The 25,501-nt window shown below is 40.0% G+C and overlaps 2 protein-coding genes across 2 annotated transcripts in view; one reads left to right on the forward strand and one right to left on the reverse strand.

Annotated features, from left to right (window-relative positions):
* LOC112990548 (putative malate dehydrogenase 1B) overlaps positions 1-25,501 on the forward strand; it is a 66,891-nt gene that overhangs the window by 19,587 nt on the left and 21,803 nt on the right. The window contains exons 6-16 of the mRNA XM_064515235.1: positions 42-127; positions 1,003-1,091; positions 1,785-1,856; positions 2,200-2,363; positions 3,214-3,325; positions 5,684-5,829; positions 7,477-7,645; positions 9,357-9,427; positions 11,581-11,740; positions 13,047-13,530; positions 14,076-14,222. Coding sequence (XP_064371305.1) covers positions 42-127; positions 1,003-1,091; positions 1,785-1,856; positions 2,200-2,363; positions 3,214-3,325; positions 5,684-5,829; positions 7,477-7,645; positions 9,357-9,427; positions 11,581-11,740; positions 13,047-13,530; positions 14,076-14,179 — 1,657 coding nt within the window. The 3' untranslated portion in view covers positions 14,180-14,222. The remainder of the gene's footprint in view (positions 1-41; positions 128-1,002; positions 1,092-1,784; positions 1,857-2,199; positions 2,364-3,213; positions 3,326-5,683; positions 5,830-7,476; positions 7,646-9,356; positions 9,428-11,580; positions 11,741-13,046; positions 13,531-14,075; positions 14,223-25,501) is intronic.
* On the reverse strand, positions 19,803-24,933 carry FAM237A (family with sequence similarity 237 member A). Its single transcript, XM_026113118.2, has 2 exons — positions 24,525-24,933; positions 19,803-20,277 (listed from the first exon to the last, which is right to left on the reverse strand). Exons 1-2 carry the CDS (start codon positions 24,931-24,933, stop codon positions 20,138-20,140), a joined length of 549 nt encoding a protein of 182 aa, XP_025968903.1. The 3' UTR covers positions 19,803-20,137.

Below are 25,501 nucleotides of genomic sequence, written 5' to 3' on the forward strand. Positions count from 1 at the left end.
CATTCTTGGTGAATGTAATTTAACTTACTTTATTTTCGTAGATCTGGAACGGGTTACATCAAAACTAGATCTGCTGCAGCTGCCCTAATTGCCCTTTCAGGAGACAGTCTACTTGCGAAATACAGAGGTGGGAAAGATACAGTTTTATACACTGCCTGAAATGCTGAATGTTGAAAAAAATCTCCATTGGAATTTTTCAACATTAAAAGAGAATATCATTCTGGCATGCAAAAAGTAAATTGAATCGACTACCTTACTGTAGGGAAAGGTGATGCAGAAGCATACTGTTTTATCAATGTCCATAGCAATCTTTGCATAAACAAAGTCTTAGAACAATTCATAGTAAAGTCTAAGCTAAGTAGAACTTAAAAATGAAGGCCAAGTTTTCCTTGCCTAACAGAAAAGGACAGAAAACCCCAAATTTTAAATTCCAGTAGAGTAGGAAACAACTTTATATGTTTGATCTAAGACACTTTTAGAGCCCTTTTACTTCAGACAAAATGCCTAAAGAGCTAAGTATAACAGTTGAAGGTCACCCAATAGAATGGGCAGCACGAAGATTTCTTCATGATTTAAACCCTTAAAATGGAGCACAAATGGATCACAAGTGGCATATTGTCCTCATGCTGTCCTGTTGCACACTGTGTATTTCCTTCCAAATCACCTTGAATTAATGACTCACAATTTAAATATGGGAGCAGAACCGCTCTTTTTTACAGCCATGAAAATGAGCTTGGTGTCTCCTTCATCCTTACCTGTCTTAACTGCCAGGGATAAGAAACTGCCATCGCTTTCTTGCTTTCCTCCTTTTTCCCTTGCCTGTGGGAAGAAAGAATTGTTACAGCAGTCACTGAGTGCCTGTTATATACACAACTATAGGAGAACTTTCTTTAGAGATGCTTATTTGGTAGGCAGCAATTGTCATGCAGATAGAGAATAAGTAGGAAGAAGATTCTTCAGGCTCTGCTGGGATGCCAGTTTCTTTCCTCTGGTTGTTTTTAGCTTTCTTTCAGTTTTATGCTGTCTGTGATGGGAAGAAGGCCTTGATTACCCGTAGTGCCCTGAGAAGCCTACTAACAGACTTGAATCAGGTAATGCTACTGCAGTGCTGTTAGACAACAGGTCTCATAGGGGAAATCCTAATCTAGGATGTACAGGTTGCTACATTTTATGTTTGACTGCATTATGGGACTGAAGTCAGTAGGGCTCTGTGGGGACACAGGGACCTATCACGCAGAGCTAGGCATGTGCTCTAGGTAAAAGGATCAATTTCTGTAGTTTTTCTCAGTCAAGATTACCACTGGCATCCGTGCCTCTGTGCCTTCATTTTGCCTGAGCTTACATATCCTGTTAACAGTTGCATGCAGCTGTCACTAAAGCAACTCCAAACTTCAGATGTCTATACTTACTAGAATAGTAGATCTGCTTGCACTTGCAGGATAATGCCTTAGCATACTGGTATTTCCAGCTGACCTGGTGCTGAAAACAGCCTCTGAAAAATGACCCCTGACACTCAATCCCACTGTCTTTCAGTATTTTGCTATAAGAACATACTATGTTGATTTATTACAATAAGTGAGCTGGAAGCAAATCATTCTGACACATACCGAAGAATGAAATTGCACACTGATGGTATGAATTTGCACAGGTTTTCTTCAGTACATTATGTAAAATGGCTTTTCTATAGATGCCTCACCATCTGTGTGCTGTCACCTTCTCAGTAGAGCATGATGGGAACATCTGTTTTCTATTGAGGTGTTTCTGAGACTTTCTTCTTGCTGCAGATCCCAGCCGTTGTGGGAGAAAGCTGTGCTCTGTCTTGTGTGGAAATTGCTACTCACAGTTGTTTCTATGGGGTGAGTAAAATTCAGATGTCCTGGAAGTGACTTTGAATGTTGCTGTTTTTTTAAAAATGCAAGTATATCAGAATATTAATATCTACCACTATCTAATTTTAAGGGGAGGGACTGTTGGTCAATTCCATAGTATAGGAGAATTGATACCTATAGAAATGATGCTCAGTAATATACTACCAGAGAGATTTATTCCAAAACTTTTAGAAGCCAGTAATGTTTTACATGAATGTAAAAAACTGATACTAGATTGGGGTCTGCTAGCATAGTTTTTTTTAGGAGTTCTAGATGAGGCACCAGCTCTTTTCAAGTAAGTGCCTGAAACTGAGATGGATGTTCTTTCCAGGTTCTGAATTCTGCAATTGTTGAAGAAAAATTCCTGTCTTGGCTGAAATCAGAGCCTGCGCTTCTCCTGTGGCTCCCTACATGTTACAGATTATCTGCCACAAAAATGGTTTCTCACCAAGTTAAATGTGGAGTCTGCAAGAATTTCCCCATTACAGGACTCAGGTGTGTCAGTAATTACTATAGTCTACAAAATACACATAAATAGTTCTTACCATTATTTGCATAGACTATAGGCCCTACCTGATGTGTTAAGCAACAAACATGGGAATAATCTAATTCAGCCCATCAAGAGGGGAAAGAGAGGACCATCACAGGCTGGTGCGCAAGCCTTCATCCTGTTTCTATTTAGTTCAGTATCACGGACATGATTATGGAGACTCACTGAACGTCAGCTGGCAGTTCAGTGTTAGAACCAAGAATTAAACCTGTGTATCTCATATCTTAGTGCTTTGTCCCGTCATCAGGTGTAATAACTGGTTAGTTCAGTTACCACCTTAGCCACGTAAGTGAAAATGCCTAATGGTGTAAAAAGAACGCTATCCATTACCCAGGGACCAGAATGCACAGGACTTAGTATTTTACTGTTATCTTCTCACTAATAGCAAACTTGAATTTTTATTTTTTTGCCAAGTTGCAAATCCCACATCAATAATGTAGTGACATTACAGTTCCATGTGGGTAGCAATTAGAGATAAGCTGGTATACAAGAAAGATATGAAGATGTAACTGCATTCTCAAAAATGGTACTAGAACAACTGTTTCTTCATTGGACCAAATTTCAGTGCAGCAAATAAATAATTTAGAAATCATGAATGGGTTCTGGGGATTAGTCCATTGTCACTAGGACAAAATAACTCTTACATTTAGGGAATGCTGGGAAAAGTCATTATTCTGACAAAAGTGCAGCTCTGCATTCCAGAACCTGTGGATGTGAAATTCCAGTAATACAGCTCGCTTGCACCAACTTCTCAGTAGTGGAAAAGTAACTTAATCCTTCTGTTTTCCTTCACAGGTATCGCTGTCTGAAGTGCCTGAATTTTGACCTTTGCCAAGACTGCTTTTTCACTGGCCGTCTCAACAAACCACATAAGAGGTCACATCCTGTTGTGGAACACTGTGTGCAGGTACAGTCCCGTTGTGCCAACTCATTTCCCTGTTCGGATTCTACATGTGGGCAATTATGCAATAGGCTCATGAACTATATTGATTATGAAATTATGTTTACATCAGCCATCAAGTCCATGAGACATTGGAATTATTTATCTGGGAACAGTTAATCAGGGTAAGGAAGAAAAAGGGCATCTAAATTTAGAATGGATTTTTTGTTCTGAAATAACTGAATAGAGCCATGAAATGTCATAGAGAAAATCCCATCCTCTCCCCAGAGAGCTGTGTACAGGTTTGCAATTTGTAAATTGTCCTTAAACCTGTGAGAAGATCTCTCGGGGTGTTCCAGTGCTTCTCCCTCCCACTTCTCTCTCCCAGTCCCAACGTGTCCTCATTCAAAAATTAATTCAGCCTGAAGTTGCACTATTTCCTGCATGAAACTTCCTTTGTTCCAGACCTTTTCAACCTTACTATAAACCTTCTGTACCCATTTGACTCTGTCAGTTAGGGACACAGCACGAAGAGCCAGCGTGGGCCCCCACTACGCTCATCTACTTGGACTCCATTAGAGGGGCCGCTTGTGCTTTCTTCACAGTAGTGGTGAAGATCAACACTGGAAATCTGTGTTTGGAAGATCAGCTCCTCCTTTGAACAGGAGATTTCGGATCCTGTACCAGCAGCAGAAAGCCTTTTTGTGGACCTATATAACATCATCATCTTCAGTTTCACTGAATGAGCTGAAAAGCATCCATAAAGGTTTTCCTAGTAAACTATGCTCTATGGCCTCCTTCCTGGAACCATACACTAGAACATGAAAGATAATTGTATAGCCAGTATCTGCACTGAAACTGAAGAACGTTGTTAGACTGCTTCTGCAATCATCCTTTGTCTGGGGGAACATAAAACTATAGGCACTTACTTCATTGCTGTCTTTCTGAAAAGCAAACCCTATTGTTAATACTATGAGAAACTATATCTGGATGGTCAATTATTTGCATTAGAAATAACAGAGACACATTCATTCCTCTAAATATCCTTTGTCATCCTTCATCTCTGAGAAGGCAGAGGAATCAAATGGTAATTGGTGTCCTCATGTAGAGATTTGTAATAGAAACATTAAAGTCAGTGTGAATGGAGAGTGATTGGGAATGCATGGATGTATGAAGCACCAGAAGGAGTGGCAGGAGGGTTAGTAAAAAGGCAGTCAGTGATGCAGGCTCGATCAGCTGGTCAATAAGATCACCATACTTCCATACACAGCTTCTCAGGACACCCAGATCAGAAAAACAAAAGGCAGCCTAAAACAAAGGACAAACTGCCATCTGAAGCTAATAAGAGATGATGAAGGGAAGGTAAAGAGCAAAACCTGTAGCCTTAAGACACCCAAATAAGGAGACATAAGACACTGAGTAAATCCTAATAATTTACAGAACAGGGCCTGGATGGAGAGACAAAAGATCATAGTTACTGTCAACTTCTAAAGGAGCTAAAGGCATATCCAAAAACCAGCATGTGGTGACCGAATTAAGAAGAACTCAGGAGGATTAAGGAGGACTAGATACTTGGCATCTCTTGTCTTCCATGTCACTGTCAGTGATCCTGTCCAGACCACGTGTGTCACAGCTTAGTGCACGAATGCTGGAGAAACCACCTGGACACTTCTATGTTAGTGTTTGTGAATGAGTTAGTGTGAGTGAATGAAATCAGTCGTCTTTTAAAATAAAATCCCATCCGCCTTCTGTACTGTCTGACATTGAGCTTTGCTACATTGTTTCTGCAATATTGCAACTAAACTCAGTCTTCTTTTATGAAGTCCTACTGTAACACTAACCATGTAAACCCTGCTTGCATGACCAAAATCTATACCAAAGCTAAAAAGAGAAGCATTTCTACATCCTTTGTGTGAGACATAAAAGAACTGGTAGTAAACCAGTTTTCTCATACCTTCCACTCTAAGTAGGTGCTTGGCTAGGTAAGTCTTCGTATTTTCTTTACCGAGGAGTGGGCAGCTGAGTGGGGATGGTATTTGAAATGTCAGCACTGTTATTCTTTACTGTGCTGACACCTTGTGGTAATGTTATTACCATGCTGAGAAAGAGTGCGTGCTGCATGTTTGCTTTGTGTTTTCCTGTTCAATCTGTCAGGGCTCCCCCATGTTCGGCACCTAATCCAGCCATTTCCTGGGGCAAAAGGGGTCTGTGTATCGTTGTCCAACTTAGCTCCCAGCAGCCAACAGCTTCTTCATCTGTCAAACAGGTGGATCTTTGCTTTCTCCTGCCTGGCCTTTACCTTGGACTGTATCCACTTGTTTCTTACTGCTTCTGGGCAGCACTTGTTTGAAAATTCGCTTTCTTGGTTGTCCATCATTCCAATAGATGTCAGCAAAGGCGAATGCAAAGCTCTTTCTCCGCACTGTCAGGAACAACCTATTTCAAGAGCGCTGCAGAAGAAAGGAGGCTCAGAGAAGGAGGGCTCTGGAGATAATGGAGAAAAGACACTTCCCTACTCAGAAAAACCCTCTGTGAGTTTGTTTCCTGTGAATTTTTACTCTCTGAATAATATGTGTAGGCTGTAAGATATTGCTTGATGGTGTCTTTTGAGAAAGTGACTTTGTTATGACAGACACCATGTTGTGAGTTTTCTATAAAACGTGAAAGTATAAATGGTAAGTTGCTGCACAGTGCTCTGTAACTTAGCTATGATTACCGTGCTGGCAACATAATGACCAATTGTCTTGTAAAATATAACATGCATATGTCTTCCTTCCCTCTTTCCTAATGTCATCTGTCTTTCTCCATGCCATTTCTTATCATGTTCAGTCTAGGGTCAAGCATTGCAAATATGTAGTACCTGTCCCTGAACAGCTGCATGGTTTTTTAACTCTTCCTCTCTGTCAAAGTCATTGGAAATTAACTCTCTGAATACTTCTTGCATGTGGCCCACAGTGTGTTCATTGCTAGTCATTTTCCTAAGTCCCCCTGAACGTCGGTTCAGTGGGATTACTCACAACAGTGAGTAGCTGATCTCTTACATCACCATTCCAGTTCCTTCAGATCAGTTCTGGTTTGCTTCCTTTTAGCTAATGTGTAAATGCATTACTGTATTTCCACTGATGATATTGGTTGATAAAGAACTGTTTGGAAATTTTGTTATGATTTTCCCTATAGTTGCTCCTTTCTTGCTTTGAGCTCTTGGTTGATATTTATGTGTAGAAACTGAAGAGAGTGATTATATGAGATAAGCACCACATATTTATGAAGGGTGAAATTCCATAGTAATTGTATAAAGGTCTAGCAGATCTCTTTCATCCCACATGTGTTCTCCATATGAGGCTTTAATGAAGTTGAAATGGGGAAAAATAGTCACTCCTCTCCAAAGGGATGAATTTCATCCTTTTCATCCTCATGAGAAAGAAGAGAAAAATCTGTTTGTAAAACTTGATTATGCTACACTGATAGGTAAAGTTATTGCTATTAGAAACCAGATTTTATATACAGTAAGGCCAATAAATGATAGTTACAGTGATTCTCACAGAGAATATTATTTCAGTTTTTGTTCTTTAGAACATGGTGAAATGCTAAACATTTTTCATTGTTCATTTTTCCTCACTCATATTCAGTAACAAAAATCCTTTCTTAATTCTCAATATCATTTAATCCTTCTGTGAATAGTCAAGGTTTTTCTGTAACTCTGGGTTTTTGCTTACTGAATACTTGTTTAGCAGTCAGTGAGATAAAGCAGAATTTGGGGTTGCCATTCCAGGTGTCACTGTGTGGCTTATAGGTGTCTCAGCCTTTCCTAGCATAAAATGGCCTGAACAGCAGCATTTCTGACCTTCTCTATCTTTTTGTAGTTTGTTTTCCCAATGTATTTAGCCCTTGCCTAGCACTGGCTAAAGGAAGTGAAAAGAAGCAGCAAATTGCACTGATGCTTAATGGGAGGAAAGAAGAATTTGCTGTTGAAGTGCTGTTGAAAGAGTGGAATTTGTTCCAAGGAATTTCATTCTTTCAACCAAAACAGCCAGTGGGCATGGATAAATCATGGTTCTTGCTTAGTCAGTAGCATAGTTGTCTGTCTGTGCGTTAATTTTATCTTGATCATTCTGGGTACCAAAACCACGTAAGGCCTGATCCATTCTCTACTCATTAGTTCTCTCTTGGTATTACAGCCCCCCTGCAGAGCCCAGTGCATTACCACTGTCTGGCCCTGAAAACCTGCCTTTCCCAATGAGCAGACCTGTCCTGGAGTCACCCAGGGTCATATCTGAAAACAGAAGTGTAACACAGCAGAATGAGAATAACAGCAAAACACCTGAGCAAGACAAGACAACAGTTCAGGTGAGCCAGGCAAAAAGCTGTAATAAATAGCACTAAAGCTGTGAGGAAGACCTACCAACTTAACTATTTAATTGCCTTCTGAAGAAGAATGAAGAAGAAATTTAATGCGCAGCTTCCACTTTCTGTTATTTTCTCACTTATGAAAAAAGTCTGCTAATCTGGAAACTTGGTGAAACAAAAGTGTGGTACCTTTCCAAGGTTAGTGACTAACTGCTTGACTTCTGTGACTTTCTGAAGCGTACATAAGAATACTTGCTCTGTTACTTTTTTTTTTTTAATTCGCCTTCGAGTAGCATATTAAAGACCAGCTAATACGGGAGCCCTCTCTCCATTCCAACAGTAACAAAATGCCACCCCATCCTCCCTCTGCAAGCAAATGTCAAGGGAGGACATTCTGATTCTCATTAAACTTAGGCCATTTCTATAACCATGGCAATATCAAGAGGACAGAATGGGCCCTTTTTAAGGATGAACCCAGAGTAGTGTCCACTCCAACTAAAATAGATCTTGCGTAAATCTGTCAATCTAGTTTCAGGTTCCCTGTACAGGAACAGTGGACTGGGAAGGACAGTGTAAATAAAAATAAGTACCTAACAGTTTTGTGTTTCTGTATTTACTTGAGAGGTTGGTAGCTCTGCACATACTCAGAATATAGGAAACACTGGGTTGTCTTAAAACCAATTTGTGTCATACATTCATCCTGTTCTTTCCGGAAGCCATGGGTGAAGTAAATGAGAACTAGCCTGTGTGTGACAGCCTTTTCCTGTCACTCCTGTGCTGCTCTTTGGAAGACCTGTCTTTTAGAACTTGCTGCCTGACATGAGGAATAGTGCCAGCCAGCACATATCTGCAGGACCAGCTGTGCACAGGCATTATTTAAGTCAAAAGAATGTAATTTTGATGTCTGGCACTTGTCATTTCAGAAGACAGGATTTTGCATCCCTGCTGTGGGATTGTGTTACAGTCATTGCTGTCTTGTTCAGTTTCTCTCTGGACTGGGAATTCTTTTTGAGCTGTTTTACACTTCTTTCCAACATGTTACAATGCAGATTTCAATCTTGCTTAAAAAAAAGTAGACTGGAATTGCAGCTCTAGGTAGCTTTTCAGAGAATCCATGAACTTGAAGGCCCTGGGAACCCAGCTCTTAGTCTCACAATTTCCTGGCAGCCCTGATTCCAGCCCTGCTTACACCATGCCTCTGTAGCAGCTTACCTGGAAGGTATTTGTCTCCCTGACTTCTGGGACCACTGTCCCCTGCATGAAACAGGGATGACTCCTTCCATCCTAAGACCAGGAGTTTCTCTTCTTCCTTCTTCATCCAATCTGTCTCCATCCATCTCCCTGTCCCAGAGCAGTTGTGTGACTTGGAAGAGACTGTTCCCAAATTGGAATCTTCCCGTTTGCAGAAATTCCAGGAAATGAGTTTTTGTTCTGATTAAAAACAAAACAAAACCTCAAACACTTAGAATTTGCTGTAGGACAAAGAATTTGTCTCATGAAGCAAATTTCCCAGTTAGTTCTAATAGCCATTAGAAATATTTTTTGCATCAGTTGATTGCAGTCAGTTGGCTGAAAGAAGTTAACTAGTTAAAATTGTAGAACAGACCATATCTCAAAATTTCCATCCTTGCTTATAGCAAAATTTGTATAAAAAATGAAATGTGGTTGCTGATGAAATTATAAACAGGTATTTTTCTCTCTTTCCTTATAGGCAATAGCCTCTTTTGAGGCAGATGTGTTAAAAATGCATGAATCCATCAAAAGTATCCATGATGAGACCAGGTAGGTAAATGCAGTAGTACAGTGACTGAAGGCTGATGAGCAATGCTGCTCCAATTACAGGTTAGAAGAAAAATCGTTTCCCCATACTTTAGAGATTTTGAGATAAAAAAAAAAAAATCCTATCAATTCAGGGTGAATGGTAAAACTCAACAACAAAAATTGCAAATTAAGATAATTGGAAAAAGTAATTTCAGGCAAAGCAGAACATTGCATTTTGCTTTCATCAGCTCTTCACTATTATAAGTTAGTTCACATTTCTAAAGGTCATTTTTAATGGAAAGAATGTTCTTTCACATAGAAATATCAAAATGGGATATTTTCCCACATTTTTCTCTGAATAAAAAGTTAATCAAAACCAACTTTATAATTTACTTGTAGTGTTTAAATCAAGGCAGGCTATCTTTCTAAAAATTATTCTGTAATTCAAATAAAGGGTTCCATGCAGTAACTATTGGGAAAAATTTCATGACTCAGATTATCACAGAAGTCCCTTTTGGTATTCTAAGTTTTGACATGATGGAAGATTCATTCCTAACTACTTTTTTTTTCTTTTCTTTTTTTTTTTTTTTGTGATATGGGCTTTGCTGTGACCTTGCTCACCTTTTCCTTTCACCTTTTCTCTTTCCCCTCCCTCATTTTTGTAGTTGTATATAAATGTGCTGTGGATATGTTTGTGACCACTGAAATCAATGGAGTTAGAGTGTAGAATTTGATTGTGAATCTACTCTATTTCCTTCAGTGTGTTGAGTTCCCTCTCTTCCTGTTTTGTTTCATTCTAATAAATCAATGTACAATTGCTATTGTACTGCTGTGCTGAAGGGCACTCCAAGACTAAAGCAAAGCATTTGCAGTTTCATTGTAAGTCTGTGTCCTTAACTCACTCTCTGTTCTCACATGGGAAAATACTGAGAAGGCAAACATCCTCAGCTTTCACTGAAATTAGCAGTAGTTGAGAGGATAGCTGGGAAGCCTGCTCCTGAATTACTGCATTAGCCCCTGACCCAGAGTTTGTCATATAGCTGGGTGTATGAATCATATTATTCAAGGGAAGGTCTTTGTTCTTATTTGTGCACCAGCTTACAGAAGTTATGTACCTGTTCACAGGACTGGGCTCTGAGATGGTAGAAGGTAGTCAGCACTTCACAGTAAAGGCCTATTAAATGCTGTTATAAGGGACTACTGTAATACTAGTTTTAATTTCAAATGTTCTGGTGTACTGTTTGTTCAGCCAAATCTTGCGTAATTCCCCTGAAGCTAATGCGACTTTTGCCTGTGTGAGCCAATGGATACCCAAGAGAAAGAGAATCGGCTGAACTTTTGGATGTAACTAAACAAGGCAAATAACTATTTTGGCTGTGTGATACGCAACAGTGGATTTATTGCTGCAGCACTAACCAGCTTTTATATGTCTCCACCTCAGTAATGGGAAGACAAAACTGTATTTCTACCCTGACTTCTTAGTCAGATCCTGCCTCTAGACCAGAGGTATGGGTGATATTTTGGCATGCTCTGCTCTGAGTAGGTAATTTCTGAATCTGCTTTGGCATGTGTGGGAGGGTGGCACTTTTCCTTGTAAAAATCTCATTATCTTTTCAAGGACAGTGGCCTATGCAGGAACTATCTGTATTGTCAAATAAGCTGCACAGAATCTTGGGAGTAAGAAGGAACGCAGTCAGAGAAGGAGAGAGGCTTCCATTATTCCTTTACTGCCCAGGGAAAGACAGTGGGAATCTCCTGCAGGTCAAGGTTTGCCATAAGTAGTTTGCTTCTAGATAGAGGGGCTGCTCTTATTTCTGTCCCTGTTGCAGATGCCTTTTTGGGAAGTGGCAAAAACCCAAGAAGAAAGGGTCAGTCTTGAACCCACTTCTCCTCAGCTCTCATCTTTCCTCATCTGGAACACTCCTGTTCTTGAAAACTCTGTGGATGGACACCAGCTCCTGAAATACTGGCCTCTAACCCTAGAGCTATTTCTTGAACTGACAGAGAGGAGAAAGTTTGTACTACAGTATTTGCACTTTTCCGGGGTTCTCTCTCTCTCTCTCTCTCTCTCTCTCTCTCTCTCTCTGTGTGTGTGTGTGTGTGTGTGTGTGTGTGTGTGTGTGTAATGGGTTATTTGATCTAGTAAAATCCCTACCCTCCTGTGTCCCTGGCAGGTACATGAAGAAGCAATTCAACAAACTGAGAGACAAAGTACAGTTCCTTCACAACTGCCAGGAAGATAAAAGCTGCAAAATAGAAGCAAAGCTCCAAAGCCTGATAGCAAGCCATGAAAACCTGCGAATGAAGCTGCAGCAAGTGAAGCAGGAAGTAAAGGTATGGTGATAAATACACCAAGAATCTTCACAGTTATGGGAAGTTACCAAGCATTAACTATTCCTTTTCTTGTTGACCAGTATTCTTAATTTGATTTTATATGCTCTCTGCTTGTCTGCTCAATCCACTTATTGGTTTTTTTTCTTCAAAGACAGGGTATAGGCTCTCCATGGCAGGGATTTTCTTTTCATTCTGTATGTATTCAGCATCTAGCACAGATATGTGTCCCAATGTCTGGGAGGTTTAGATACTACTGCAATGAAAATAAGAATGAGAGGGGATTCCAGTAAGAGTGAGAAAATGTTTTCCAACAGAATTGTTAGATACTTCATTGCAGTCTTTTCTTTAGAGAAGAATCCTGTGTTGGCATGGGATAAACAAAATGCTCTTTTGCTATTTCTAATTGCTGTCTTGCACAGGAATGTGATTTAGACCTCTTGTGAAAATATTTCATTTGTATTCAATTATATTAACTCTTTTTCAAAGTATCTCTGAGATTCTGAAAGGCTGCATTTTACACGGAAGGCATACATATCTGCCACCTACAGTGTTTTTTGTGTATCCCCTGCTGGCATGCTGCTTTTTAGAGTGTTTTTCAAGGACTGTCAAACTTACGGAAATGCCAGACAAGTCCCTAGTGCACACTTGGTCAGCTATTAATCACATACACAAAGGAGTCCAATATGACCTGGCATGTCGTACCCTTCTGTGTGTATGCAGTGACACTGGTCTGTCTACAACATGTGAGATTGCCTGCACACATACAGATAAGTGTCCAGTGCATGCACAGTCAGTTCAGTGCATCTCAGTTATGCCACACTCAGTATTCATGCAGTGTATGGTGTTTACCATCATAGCTCTGTCTGGAAAATCCCAAGCACAGATGTGGTACCAACAAGAAAGCTGTTTTTGGAATTTCAAATGCTAACATGTATGAGGTGTTTGATGTGGGCCACACTGTACAAAATAGATATCTCTTTTCCTTAGTTAAATTATTTTAGAAAAATTTTCCATAAAATTTAATACTGCAACATTATTATTCCCACATTTCAGTGGCATTAAAGAGTATGTCTCCAGATTGGAAATGTGGAAAAAATGGCCCCATAGATTTCTCCAAACTCAGACCCAGGGTTTTATTTTATTGCAGAGAAATATTTTATTTGTGAAAAGAATGGTTTGGTACACCAGAAATTTTTTTAAAAAGTAATTCTGACCCAGAATTATTTTCCCACCTTTTTTAGTGCTACCAGCAAACCAAAATATTAGATATTTTCACAACATAGTTTCTGTTTTTTGTCTGTTGTAGGAGATGTTACAGTCATCAGACCATTCATCATTTGTGCTGTGTCAAAATATGATGCCAAGAAATGAGCATGCCTTGCTAGAAAGAAGAACGCAGGATGAATTAAATCCTGCCCTAATAAAGCCTGTTTCCAGAAAATGTACAGACTGGAAGTCTTTGAATCCTCCCAACTCTGCAAATAAAATGCAGGTTTTACAGGCACCGGAGCCTATTGTTGCAGCGAACTCTATGTTCTCGGAAGATCCACTGGAGTTAGTGTCCTTGCAGAGTGACAGACCTTTTATGGGACAGTGTAAAAAAGCAGAGGAGAATCAAACACATCTGCCCAAAATGACAGAAAACTCCCTCAATGGAATCATGAGGAATACAGCTCTTATTCCCACAGCAGTACAGATACCACCTCATGAGAAAGAAGTCAGCAAGGAAGCAGAACTGCAGCAGCTAGTGATGAAACTGAAGGTTGCATTGTCTCTCCAAGCCCAAGCAGGTAAAAGTTCTCCAAGTTAACTAGACACTGTCTTCTCACCTTCATCCAGTTTACTCCATAATACTATATGCAGCTTGTAATCACTTAACCCTCAGAAGAAAGTCAGAATCTTGCCTTTGCCATTGTAGAATTACTTCAGCACCACATTGCTGTAAAGTGGAGTTTAGTCCCTAATGCTTAAGTAATTCAGAGCAGGATAAAGCAAAGCTCTTAACAGGAAATTGGTCTCTGCAGTCAATTAAGGAACAAACTTGTACTGGTAAGGGCACCAGAGGTCTTTTCTGTTACCACTTTTATGACACTGTTGCTATGACTCTAGTGACAGACTCCCAGCAGTACAAAATCCCTTTGTAATCAATGGTCTTACTACAGCAGAGCTTTGTTCAGCACTCAGGATACCTCACTTTTGATAATGAGGATGTAATGAGGAGAGGTGACAGACAAAGCTGCTGTTTCTATATAAACTGGAGTTTTGTAAAGAGTTTTTCAGGGCTCCTGTGGAATCCAAATGCTCTGAGAGACCTAAAATCTGTTCTCTGTTTCAGCTCAAGAGTCTGCTTTGAAGCAGGAGTTCTTCTCTACAGCTGAACATGTTTGCAGATCCTTCTCTGACCTCATCAACCAAGTAACTTTGCCAGTTTGGAAGTGACGGAAACTACCATTCACCTTACAGCTTCACAGAAATATTGAAGGTAATTGAAGCTATGTCAGGCTCTAAAGTGTCTCAGATGTTGCAGTGTAATAACATAGCATAACAGAGTTCTGCCTTTACCGGCTTCACCAGGGACTGTAAACTGATGTTAGAGAAGGATGTCCCTTTCTACTAGTGGTTTCCAGCTTATTTGCAGAAGATGAAGGGCCAGCTGATAAAATTCAGCATGTCTTCACTAATGCTACACTGGTTTACACAACTTCCTGTTCTGTAGTTTCTTCTCACTGCTTTATAACTGATAATGCTTTGTGTTTCAGGAACATCTGTTTTTTGCATAAGAGATAGCTTGAGTCAACTAGTTTCAGTGATGTATCATCTGTCATATCATTGTTTCGTAGACTGAATGGAAGGAATAAATTCTTAACTGTCAGCCTTCTCAATACTTAAGTATTCACATTTTTGCAAACAGTTGAATTCATATTTAAAGGAAAAGATGCTCTGAACAGATAAAGGAATTTGATTGCTTTAGAAGGGCCCTTCCATTATTGCTTAATATATATGTAAGTATAGAATTTATAATAAGAATGTAATGTTACTAGCAGCATCTAAAATATTGGAAGCGTATTTTTTTTCTTTTATTGCTAGCACTGTGTTTTCTAAAACTCTTAGAGTATTAAAAATACTTATCAAGCCTATATACTCACATACAGGCATATATATGCATGTAAATAAACACAAACTGTGTGGAAGTTTGTAAATAGATGATTGGCTTTAGCTAACAGATGCACTTGTTGAAGTCAATTGCAAAGCTTTGATTAGGCATCACTAGAGAAGCAGTCTGGGATTTGAAGAGAAAGGAAAATACCAGACAAAAGCACCATCACATATGGCTTTGATCCATCCCTCTTACAGCCTAGCTTCATTTCTTATGATAATGGGTACATGAAGGCCTTAGAGGGAACTTTGCTCATTCTTAGAAGAAAAATAAGAAGTGCTTATTGCTTTTCTTTTATCACTTCCTGTTGACTGCGTGTTTCTTACAACAGTGCCACTTCAGTGATTTCAGTGAGATGCATTGATATAATGTGATGATAGACAGGATCATCAAATGTGCATTGTTTTAATGACAGCAGTTCTGAAGATTGAGATAATGGGTGAAGACAGGGTATGTTAATGATAATTAATGATGTCATTACAAGAGGTTGTACTTTTTTGGGTTGTAAATTATTTGTTAAATGACAACATGAACTAATGGCAAACTTACTGGTTCCTTAGCAGTGTAGATGATTGCCCAGTTCTCTTGTCTTTAGCTGTTGATACACTGTGGTTTGAGTTCTTTCACAGGAATTGTGCTGTATCTCTTGTTGATGACAGCAACAAGAAAGACATTTATTCTGATAGTGCACAAAAGTTTTTTAAAGATCTGAGAAATATAAATGATTCAGTACCACTTCAGAGAGTGAAATTATAGATCCAGCTACTTGCTGTCACTGTTCTGGAGGAGGTATACAAAAAATAGTGAATGAGTATGTGCATGTGGGCTCAAAGGCAGTCATGGTTCAAGAACAATTTACATACTCTTAAGTGTTGTAGTTGAAGTCACTGGAGTGTAGCAGCTTACTAAGAGAGAAGACTCCTAATTATTTGTATTTTATATATATGAATTTGTTCATGACTATTAAGAAAAAAAATCAATTTGAGTGAAAGCAAAATATTTTGGAAGTTTAGGGAGAAAAGTCGGGTAAATTACATATGCTAAAACTTAGTTTCATATATAATCAAGCAGCGTTAGGCTGATGTGATTGAAAAGGCCAATGAAAATGTAGTGTTTAAGAAAAGCTGCTCAACGAAACACTTAATTTTCTACCTGGAGTTTCCTGGCTTTGTGTATTTTAGAATGAATTATAATCACTGAGATAAATGGACTGTCTGACTCATATTAAAATGGCTAGAAAACCTGTTTTCTTCTGGTAGCACCTCAGCCACCTCCTTCAGAGACCTTACACTGTGGAAGTGATGACCATGAACATTCCTGGTTCTTTCTGCTACTTTTGGTCACAGGAAACCTTAATTATGCATAATGCAAATATCCGAGAATTACAAACAACAGATAATGGTATGGAACTGCAAGCTAACAAGCAATTTGCAAAGGAAAGGTAAAGAGGGTGAAAAATAAAGAAAGTAACTGAGGGATGAGGACCCCAGAAAACAGAAAACACATAGTGATGAGGTCACTAGAACATGGATACATCTGTATTCTGGCTTAAACAGAATATAGTGTGAGATAGAAACTTAGTAGCTTTTGTGATATAACAGTGCCAAGAGATACAAACAACAGACTAAGGAACATAACCTTTGATGCTGAGAAGATACCCATCAGCTTCTGAGGAGGCTTTAAATACCCTTCAGAGTCAGTGCAGCTGAATTAAAATTGGTCATAAACAGCAACAGCTGAAAAATACTGGTTTGGTCAGGTGCAACATGGGACAGGTCTGGAATGCAAATCCTTACCAGTAGGTATCACTGAACCTCTTAGTGTTTAGCTCTTACGTCATGGCAGGAGATAAAGTCTCAAGGGAGTGTTTTCCATGCTGTTAGGCAGCTGTTTAGCTGCCAATTCCCTATAAGATGAAAGGAACAAAATCCCAATCCCTTTATTTTGTTGTTACTCAGTCCAGCTCCCAGTGAAGCAACCTCAGTCAGGTAGGAGGTAGTTTGAGAGAGAAGAAGGTACCTAGGGCTTGCATTGCCAGCTTTTCTCTGGGTGACTCTATTGTCATGTTTATACCTACCCCCTGGAGTATCATGAACAGATCTGTAGGAGGCGAGAGGAAAAAGTTATGATTTTTTTTTTCTCCCTATGGAACTCTAACAAAAATATAGTCCAAGATACCCCTAAGTGTTACAGTTCTGAGGGATGCTCTGAATTTAAGTAATATGAAGTAATTGGAGTCATCTTCAAGGGGGGGTTTAGTAGAAATGCTAGTAAATTGTGCACAGTAATTTATTGTTTGATCAGATATATGCATTATTGTGACATTAATGCTTTCTGCTTCTGGGCTGCAATGATTTGTGATCATAAGCCTAATTAATTACTAGGAAAACCCAAGCATTTTTTTACTTAGAGTCCCCTGCTCATTAAATTTAGGATTTAATAAGATGGTGAACATTACTACAGCCTCTTTTAAAAATGGAAATATTGACCACAGGGATTTGCAGAACCTCAGACAGGAAGTTATATTATATCACAGGAAATTAAGGAAACAAGGAAATAACAAGGCCAAGGATTTAAAGAGTTTCCTGAACAGCCACCTTCGCCACTGGTTTCTGACCTGCAATGCAGGAAAAAATGGAAGGTCATGTAGCAAATTCGGAGACAGTCAGAGCCTCCTCTGTGTCAGACGTCCCCATGCTTTTGGCCTTGTGCCTCTTTGATCGTTTAAGATGTCCCCACCTGGAGCACATGATCATTCTATCCCTCTCCTGTCACACTCAGACTGAGCAACAGTAAGACACAGTAGCTGCAAATGCAGCCCTGGTTCTTACCTCAAGATCTGCAATGAAGGTCACAGGGGAGAGTGGTAGGAGGCAATGCCTTGTCTGTAATCACAGGCCCATTTTGAGTTGTTCCTTTGAGAATGTACAGCAAACCTACTCATATTCCATATTCACAACACTTTCTTTTTCTTAACACAGCCAACTTCAAAGGCCCAAATTTATAGGGAGTAAACGAATAGCAAACATCAGCATCATCAAGTTGTGTTTTCCTGTCAAATTGTTGAGACCTGGAAAAAAGTAAGCAAGACCTAAGCTATAAAATAGAATTGAGTTCTGAACCCATCAGAGGTCTGAGGCAGGAGTTCCTTTAGGAATTTTATTAATTGCAAGTTTACATTTAATTGCATCTCCTCTTTATTTCAACACAATTAATAACACAGATTGTCTTCTTTACAGCAGCAATTTCCAACTGTTCTCCATAGTGTGACCTCATATTAGAGACTGGGTAGTTTTCTCAATCCTTCCTCCACATACTGATCCTTCCCTCCCCATTTCCTCAAAGGCCAAATGATGCTACAGCCTGTTAATTAAGAAGCTTGCTGAGGCAGATCACTATTGTGAATTTGTCTAAGATAAACATCAGCCTGGTCAGCAGTGGTATTTCACCATCTCTGTTGCTGTCTGTAGGGAGGAAGAAGGATGCCAGCAGCCCTTTCCTAGAGAATCCTGTTCTTATGGCAGGAACGTATCTAGAGTGAAAGCACTAGCCTCTTCCCAAAAGGCCCTATGAAATAGCAACTGAGGCAAAAAGTACATGTTCAGATAGTTTCTCTGGTTTTACATTCTCTTGAGTTTGAGAACAGATGAGGACATGTAACATCTGCTCTAGAGCAGTAGCAATCCCACATGGCGGAGGCATGCAGCCCCTTCCATACTCTCTCTGTTGCTGGTCTTAATAGCTGTACGGACTGTGGGTGAAGATTGTCTCTCATGTGTTAATACAAAGCTGGGCATAATGGGGCTTTTAGATATATTAATATAACTTAGATAATGAACACCAGTAGTACAAGAGTGAGCAGATCTGTTGTAACAATGCCCTTGCCTGTCTCCCCACACAGTGACAGAGTGCTCCGGTAAGTTGTGGCAGAGGCAGCTGGGGAGGTGGGGTGCTGAGTACACTAAACTATATGCTCCCTGAGCTCTTGCTGCTTTAACATTTCCCCCCTCTCTTGAGCATTTGAATGAGTGCTTAACTTTAAGCACAAATCCAGTGCCACTGAAGTTGATAGACCTCTGAATTTTGCTGTCTGCTTCCATAAGATCAGCATTTCACACCGTGGGACTATGTTTAAACTTTGTTTTATTCAGGCCCACTAACCACTTCAAGATTTTATTTACATGTTTTGCTACTTGAGCCTGTTTCTGCAAGTTGCTGAACACCCAAAGTGCTTCTGCAAATGAGTTTTTCTTCAGGCATTTTGCAAAAAACAGATTATTGCCATATACTCAGGGAAAGATATGGTAAATGAGCAACTAAATGTATTTACCCCAAAAAGCTGAATTTTGTAGTTGCGTTCATCCAGTCAGGCAGTGGAAATACTTCATTTCATCAAAGCATCAAGTGTTAACTGCCTAAAGTTATGTTGCCGAATTAATACCAAATGGCCTATTAGAGTTATCAATAACTCTATAGAGTTCCCAAGTCAGAGGGAACTGATTTGGCTACAGAGAGTTTGCAAACCATCAAAGAAGCAAATTCAAGTTATGTCAGTAGGATTCTTTTGATTAACGACTTTAAGTGACAATATGTAACACTTTAACATTTTTCAGAACTAAAACTTTTGTGGAAATGTTCACTTTGCTGCAAATTATCATAAAAATGTCATGTGAAAGCAAACAGGAGAGGGTCTGGTAACACTTGTTAATTTTTTTTATTTTTTATTTTTGCTGGAAAACTGAAAACATTTTTTGAAGATATTTTTAATATAAAAATATGTACTACTTTTCTTCAGTAGGGTGATGTCTTCCAGTGATAGTTGCTTTGTACAAACATACATCTGTACATAAAATAAAACATCACCATCTCAATTCTAATCCTGCCTGGAGTCAGTGAAGTTTTTTAGCAACTTCCTGATCTGCTTGTCTACATCTTATTGAACAATCAGCTGTTTCCGTTTCAGAACCCAAATTACAATGAGTTTTAGTAGCTCACATGCATTACAAAAAGCCTCACATACATACACTTTAAAGTGGCCAATCATGCAGCTTATTGAAGAGACTGAATTCATAGGCAATTAAAAAAATTCACAGGTCCAAGAAGCCAAAGTTAATCAGAGATACAGTGCTCGTACTTATAGGCTTTCTTCCACCATGTAAAGTAACATCCGTGAGGATTAAAATGCAAAAACTAAACAAATAGTTTAAAAAAATGCAGATAAAGATCTTGGACTAAATGTGTTATTTCCTCTTTTTGCCTAGCTCTCTAGTGACTCTTCCAAGTAACGTAGATCTACTCTTTTGCACATGGATACTTATTAAATCTTCAAACACATCTTTCTTCTTCAGAACTGGCATCCTCTGAATATGAGAAAATATCCCTGAAAAGTGACATGAAAATACATATAAGTTATCCATTTCCAAACAAGAAAGAGCAGCTAAGTGCTCAGCTTGCCACATCCATGTTTCCTCCATTTTTAGCTGCTACTGTCCCCATTTTATCAGCAGCAACTAATTGTCATTGCCTAAAAACCTCTTGTTTTGGTGATAGCCATATCCCTCTGTTTGCAAGTTGCCCTTCATTGACAAGTTACTTTGAACTTGTCCCCTCAGCGTGGACCTTTTCCATCAGTGTTCATATAAAAGTTTCTATTTGTAATTAGCAGAATCAGAGCACCCAATTATCAGAGTTGTGTCATGGTCTTACCGATTCACTGGCTTGTCATCAAACTCCTTGCACAGTAGATAAGATCTATCATAAAAGTTAGTGGCACATTTGAAGGATTATAGGATATTTTCTATGCAATGATCTTCAAAAGCCAGTCAATTGGCTTTATTTCTGTCAGTCACATTTGTTTTCTGGAAAAGTAACTGTTTAACACAATACCTGCTCACGTGTAATACAACAGCCTTTGTCCCACTGCCCTGCCTGACACCCTGCAGCCCCAGCAGAGTCAAACAGCAAGTTGGGCCATGCGTGAGGGTTGATCTGAGCCCAATCACCTGCACCTGTGAGGAGAGGTGTGCACAGCTGTGGCCACTCTGAGGGCCCTGGCAGTAGGTGAGCCTGTGGGGCCAGGAGAAAGGGGGTAGAGAAGAAGTAGAGAAGGGGGTTTTTGGTGTTTTTATTCTCCAAATGTTTATAGTGAAGCTGTGCTGCATGGCTGTTGAGGAGGGTCTTCTTGTACAGCTGCTCTTCAGGAAGATTTGTGGTGAGTACAAAAGCTATATTTGCTTTTGTTTGCTTCATTTTTCCATGTGATTTTAAAATCCTTATTTTGGCTCTGTGAGAGTTGTAATGGCTCTAGTGCATCTAACTCTAGCGTTGTGAGAAATGTTTTTGTGAAACTTGCTTTTTCATAGCACTTGGGTTTTGTTAAGGGAAGGGAATGGGTAGCTAAATACTTTGGCCAGATAACTGTAGAGGACTTTCCTCACCTCCCCTTTTGCACTCAGTCTGGAGCTGGCTAGCACTTCTCTGCAGAATATCTAGAGACATCAAGTTGTAATGCTGTTGGGTTAAATAGGACTTCAGTGGATAGAGACTGGGTGTTTTTCAGATAATTCATACTTAGCAGTGATTTTCTTCAGTTTTGATTTTTGCTGTGTTTTTTTATGGATTGTGACAGAGCCTGAGGAGTATCTTCAGACCTGTTGGTAACTTCAAGGAGGAGTCTAGCAGGACTAGAATGATTCAGAAAATGGTGTTTGGTGCTGTAAGTCTGGACTGGACTACTTCTACCACTGTCTTGTAAAGTCAGTCTCTTGGTCCTGTTTCCCAGACAGGCAAAGTCTGAGAAACTGCGAAGGTGCCTGTTAGGTGTGATAGTGTGGTTCTGTTCAGCAACATCTGAAAACTTTGCTAAGGACTTCACTAGGTTTTCTTGACTTAGAATTTTTTGTTTGTTTAGCCCAGTTCCTGATACTCTATTTTCATGATTACCTCGTGTGGTTAATCCTTTCGTTCTGAAATCTGACACTATAATAATAACACCTTAGCAGCAGCGTTTCTGTGCCAAGTTCAGATCTCCCTCTTGCTTTTCATTTCAACGATACATTTAAGGTACTACTGTGAATACAGCTTACAGGTTGCTCTTGACTTACAATACTGTTTACCATTAAAAAAAGAAGATTGAATTGGTGCAAGTTTTGAGGGGGAATAAAAACGAGTAACTTCAGTGTAGAGCAACAAAGATGTTCTCAACAGATGTAAAAGTAAAAGACAAAAAACTCTAGCATTATTGTTGGAGTGTTTTAAAACAGCCTGCTGAAAGCTATTCCTATCTGCCCATGTAGACATGGAATGAAGTACACAAGGTCATTCAAATGCCAGCAGTTCTGCTCTTTGGGCTGAGAAAACAGGCTTCTACATCTTCTATGCATAAGGAGCGGTAGTTCAATTCCTCATCGTTTGCTGGCATGAGATTTCTATCTGCAATTACTAACAATTGATTTTTCAGCTCTCAGTGACTAAACGAGGCAGTAGGGTCAAGAGTTACAAAGATTAGAACAACCAGCTTTGTTAAGAAACTGGAAGGCTCAGATGAGAGGTTAGATAGCTCGTCCAAAAAATGAAATTTAGGCTGTCACTGCTATAAGCTGCCTGCTACTAACCGGTGTTAATCAATTGTACAGAGAAACCAGATGAACTGATTACAATTCACAAAACAGAGAAGCAAAAGAATAGGGAAGGGTGGGGGAAATCCTTGTTTCTCTTTAAGTGTGCATACTGAGTAGTGTCTTAAAATCTCTCTGTATGGAAGTAAACAGTTATTCACAAAACATGTAATTTGTTTCTTCAAAATACATCAGACTTTCTCTTAATCAGTATCTTGGATAAAAGTTGTTTATTTAAGAAAACCATAGTGTGACATAGATATAAAGAGCCAAGTGTAAACAAAAGGCTTAGGGGGAATTTAGGCAGTGAAATTCAAAGCTGCAGTCTTGAAAACAGTAATTAATCTGGAGCTTTAGCCTGGTAGGCATGTCAGGTTTTGATACTACTAATGCCCCAGGTGTCTAAAGCAGCATTCTGCTTGTGCCCAGAAGTGCAGCAGTCTTGCCAGGACTGAGCAATAGGGTGCCTTTGTGATGTCCAAGGCCACTTGGGAACCAGGAGGGGGTTCTGGGCTATCTTCTGTCAGCATGGCTCAACATAGCAGAGATCTTCTCAGAGCTACGTGATTAGCTCAGGCTTTTTGAAGGGCAGGATAGGGTCTACTGCTCACTTTTAAAATGCAGGTAGTGGTGGCTTGGTCCACAGTTTAGAAACTGGACCTGTGTTCAGGAGTCGCTCTTCCTCTTGAGTTTGAGAGGATTGACTCAAACACTTAACTCTCACGTCCCAGCTTGCCAGCTAGGACACACTATAAGGTTATGGGATAAGGACCTCTCTATCCTTCCTGTTGAACCCTATCTTTCAGCACACAATTCAAGGTTTGTGGTTAAGACTGGGACTGTGAAGGCATATAGCTGTCCCCAGAGTGGAAGAATCGTGAGTAGAAGTCCCTTCTTCAGAGATGCCCTAAAGGGTAGCTACCCGTGAAGGTTCTTCATTATTCCATGTGCAGTGCTTCCTAACAGCCTAATGAATAAGATGCTGACCTAGGAAGCAGAGAGAGAGGTCTGAATCCTTCTGGGTGGAAAAGCAGTTCTCCATCCTCCCTGTGGGCCTTAGGTGTTAAACTGCTTGTGGAAGCAGCTGCACTGCTTCCCCTCCATCAAAGAATAGCACCTTCCCCTTTCTGAAGGAGGATATTCCCAGTGGAAGGATGCTCCTGCTGGTAGCAGGACCCAGACTGAAGCCTTGGAGGGGAGTGAGACTTAGGAAAAGCTATGCAGAATCTTCCTTCTGGGAATGGGGAGGCTGAGTGCCATGCTACCTACCACTTCCAGATCCTGTTGCGAGGTGCCAGTTCTCACCATACCGTGAGGCACTTACTTTAAGCCTGTAGATTCTGCTCTGGGGATGGGAACCTGGAGAATAGGAATTGCTGCATTTAGTGTCATAGCTCCTATTCTTCCTCCCAAAGCTGAAGCCGTGTCTGAAAGCCTGCACACTCCAGAGTCCTAGATTTGTTTCCATTGTCTGTTGGACCTACTTACCAGTATGGAAATAGGAAGAATTACCTAGCAGTTGACTACCAGATGGAAGTAAATGTATCCTTATCCTCCTGTTGCAAGACTGCTGTTCTCCCCAGCAGCACCAGTATGACTGTGCATGGGGTAACGTACTCATCAGAATGAGAAATGTTGACCTAGCCTGTCCCTAGCACAATAGTGGTAACAATGTTGATGTGACTGAACATCTTTTTATGTTCAGTTACTGTTTTTATTTGAATCCTTCTGTCTTTCACTGCCTATCCCTGCCCCTGTCCTGCCCCCTTCCCCCCACATTCAAAACTTAAAAGCTGTCACCACAGTTCAGGTAATTTGGAGGTCAAATTCTTGCTGTGATCACTTTGAACATAAACATAGTTCTCTACTAGATTGGGGGGGGGGGGGGGGGTTGTGCAGCCCTGTCATTGCCTCTGTGCTATTAACACATGGCAAAATAAGCTTGTATCCCTGTTCTTTCCTACTAGCCTCTAGTTATTGCCTAAGAGATGTGTATTAAAGGAGTAGTAACCTTGGTTTCTCCGTGTGAACTGAGAATGTAGAGTAGTGATCTTCTGTTCAGCTTCTGCTAGCTGCCTTCTCCCTAGGCCGTGGGTTCTGGAGAGCACACAGTCCACATAGATGTCCCAGAAGAGCTGAGCCAGATCCCAGAACAGAGCCCCATGTTTCAAGTTCTCTGATGATTTCAGGAAAATCATAAAGTCCCAAAAGCCACTGACAGAGTCAGAAATGCGAGGCTTCCTCATTTCCAGCAAGACAGATGAGGAGGATTCCCAACACTGGGGGTCTGCTCGCCCAAGAGCCAATGGATCAATTTGGCTATGGCAGAGGAAAGGTGTCAAGCAGAACACTCCCATGATCAGCAGAGAGCAGGTGAGTCTCATGTTGCAGTGGATTCTTCCTCTGCTCCCAAGATCCATTACGTCACTGAAATGTCACAGAAACAAAGGAAACTGGAGAAACTTCTCACTATTGTATGAAGGAATTAAAATCCTGCTATTTTACATTACATAGAAGGCACTTTATGTAGTGTTAGTTTTTCCTTTTATGTCAGTGTCTTTAAAATCTGTGTGCACTCTTTTGCATGTATGAGTATAAATACAGTAGAGTTGTGTTACTCTGTGCAGTGGAAGCATATGTTAAAATTGTTAATCATCCTTAAATCTGTATGATGAAATCTTATCTGGAGCTTCATATTGAAAGTTTTTGTCTCATCTTTACTGAAAAAGATTAGGGATCTACGAATAAAGATCCACTCTTTTACAGAGAATTTAGACCTTTTGACCATCTTGCTTTCCTCAGTAAAATTTTGTGAACCCTTTAAAATAATCTGCAGGCTCCCAGTGATCTGTGGGCAGCAGGTGGGAAACTATTTCTTGTAAGTGTTTTAATGAATTAATGGTAGGGTGCAAAACCATCCTTTGAACAGGAGTATGTTACCTGTTAAAATGCAGAACAGCTCTGAAATGATACAGCAAAGCCACAGCA

The sequence above is a fragment of the Dromaius novaehollandiae genome, chromosome 7, assembly GCF_036370855.1.
Source record: "Dromaius novaehollandiae isolate bDroNov1 chromosome 7, bDroNov1.hap1, whole genome shotgun sequence".
NCBI classification, from domain to species: domain Eukaryota; kingdom Metazoa; phylum Chordata; class Aves; order Casuariiformes; family Dromaiidae; genus Dromaius; species Dromaius novaehollandiae.